The 2,704-nt window shown below is 37.2% G+C and overlaps 1 protein-coding gene across 1 annotated transcript; it reads right to left on the bottom strand.

Moving 5' to 3' along the window:
* Positions 1–1,403: 1,403 nt before the first annotated feature.
* Positions 1,404–2,345, bottom strand: LOC101100083 (olfactory receptor 10AG1-like). Its single transcript, XM_003993328.6, has one exon. The coding sequence runs from the start codon at positions 2,334–2,336 to the stop codon at positions 1,404–1,406; it is 933 nt and encodes a 310-aa protein (XP_003993377.3). The 5' UTR covers positions 2,337–2,345.
* Positions 2,346–2,704: the final 359 nt, after the last annotated feature.

A 2,704-nucleotide genomic window follows, 5' to 3' on the forward strand; every position in this document is an offset into this window, starting at 1 on the left:
TTTATGCAGTCAATTAAGACAACACATTATTTACACTGATTGTACAGATGAAATGCACAAGTCCTGTGGACAGGAACCGGCCATTGACCCCTAACTCAGTTGTGTTCATGGTGAATCAAACCAGCATGCATGTGTATGAGTTTATGCAGTTTAAAAAAATAATGTTTATTTTAGTTTTGAGAGAGAGAGACAGAGAGAGACAGAGTGCAAGAAGGGGAGGGGCACAGAGAGAGAGAGACAGAGACAGAGACAGAGACAGAGAGACAGAGAATCCCAGGCAGGCTTCCAGCTTTCTGCACAGAGTCCAATGTGGGGCTCAAACCCACCAACTCTGAGATCATAAACTGGGACAGGGCAGACACCTAACTGACTGAGCCACCCAGGTGCCCTGAGTTTAGACAGTTTTGAATTTGATAACACCATTGTACTTGCAAAAGAAAGCCAACTAAATGGGATCATGTGGGTTATCTCACTCTGACTTAATGAGCCTTCATTTTGATATTGTCATCTATTCTTTTTTCCTTCCACAGCTATCTGATGCATTCCAAAGAGGACTTTTGTAGTTTACCCAAATTTTTTTAGTGGTTTCATCAGGAAAATGGGCTTGCTGTGACCATGTACATTATCACCAGAAATGGAGATTATTTTTTATTTGTTTTAAATGTTGGAAATCATATGTGACTGTGTTTTAAGTATGTCCATTATACTTGTTTGAGTCATTTATCCAAAACAATTCAGTGGTATCTCCAGTGTTGGATCACACGATTTTTGGTCAATTATGATTTTTTGAAGCAAAGGGCGATTGATTTTACTGGCTTGTTTTCAGGTTAAAACAGAAGGATGACATTAAAAGAATAAAGAGCAGTATTTTTTTTTTTTTGCTTTCATTACCAGCAAAATGTGTTCACTAAAGAAAATTTAGACAAAAGAGGAAAAAAAACTAAAACAACAAAACTGTCTCTCATGTGTGAACATTTTGATGTATTTCTTCCATCTTTTTAAACATAGTTGTGTTTGATTTAAATCCTATGCCTGCAGAAAAATGTATAAATTATCAGCCATGTGAGTCCTTACAAAGCAAACATCCTATAACTACTGCTCAAGTCAGCTATAGAAAAATATAAAGTGCCATCACTAGTAACTTTGGGGGAGAAGTAAAGTGGTGCCTGGTGGGATTGGCTGGATGGATACTTAGCTTCTTAATTTCTTATCAGCAGGGCAACCATGTGGATACCATCCTGATATCAGAGAGTCCAGCATAAAATAAACTCAGCAATGAGTAAACATAATCAATGTATAGTAATGTAGGAAAGCAAACTGAACATTAATTTTCGATTACAATATGGCAGACTTAAATAAGAAAACAGAAAATGAGCTCAAATCGGAAGCTAATACATTAAACATTAAGGTAACAATTTTCTCAAGGCCATCATGGCATCCTTATTTCTCAGAGTGTATATCATAGGATTAAACATTGGGGTGACAATGGTATAGAAAAGAGAGAGAAACTTGTCTGCTCTGGAAGAATGTTTAGACTTGGGCCGTAAATATGTGATGATTGCAGATCCAAAGAACATCGCCACAACTGTGATATGAGACGAGCAGGTGGAGAAAGCTTTGGTTCGTCCTGTTGCTGATGGCAACCTCAGAATGGTGGAAATGATTTTGATGTAGGATTCAAGTATCAACAGAAAGGGGATCGTAACAAACAGCACAGCGACTGTAAAGACTAACATCTCATTCAGGAATGTGTCCCCACAGGCCAACTTGAGTAGTGGAGGGATGTCACAGAAGAAGTGATTGATTTGGTTAGACCCACAAAATGGCAGAGAGAAAATTTGGTATGTCTGCCCTGTCTCCACTGGAACTCCAGTGATCCAGCAGGCCACTACCATCTGGACACAGACCTTGTGGTTCATAACTAAAGGATAGTGCAGAGGGTTACAAATGGCCACGTAGCGGTCATAGGCCATCACTGTCAGAAGGAGGCACTCTATGTTTCCAAGCGTAAGAACAAAACCCATTTGTGTTGCACAGGCAAACAAAGAAATATTTCTTTTCTGAGTCCAAAGGTTTGTGAGCATTCTGGGAAGAGTGACAGATACAAAACAGATTTCCAAGAAGGAAAAATTACTAAGGAAAAAATACATGGGCGTCTGAAGAGCCTGGTCAACCCTGACTATGAGAACAATGATGCCATTTCCCATCAGAATTATCACATAGACAAAGAAAAATATTACAAAAAGAAACATTTGAAGATTGGGAATATCAGAAAATCCCAAAAGAACAAATTCCATCACTGAAGTGAGATTTACTTCTGCTGTTTTTTTCTCCATCTGTGAAAATAGTGAAATTAGTTATTTATCTTTTGGGTGCTGTTTTCTAATTTTATGGACCAAAGGAACTTAGGGGAAATTAGTACATAAAATTTCTATTGTTTACTAATTTCTAGCTTTTCATATCCTGGGCATAAAGAACACAACTAATGGAGAAATTAGAAATATATCAACATAGTTAATATGTAATACAAGGTTAGAATTTGACTGAAAATGATGTGTTGTAGAATTGTTAATTTTCAATTTTTGTATGTTTGTGTCCAGAGCAAATTAATCCATTTTATCCCTTATATGTTGATAAACAGAATCCTGAGACAAAAACCTTTACATCACTTTTTCCTTGTGGTATGTTACCACCAAATTTTGAG

This window comes from Felis catus, chromosome D1 (genome assembly GCF_018350175.1).
Source record: "Felis catus isolate Fca126 chromosome D1, F.catus_Fca126_mat1.0, whole genome shotgun sequence".
NCBI classification, from domain to species: domain Eukaryota; kingdom Metazoa; phylum Chordata; class Mammalia; order Carnivora; family Felidae; genus Felis; species Felis catus.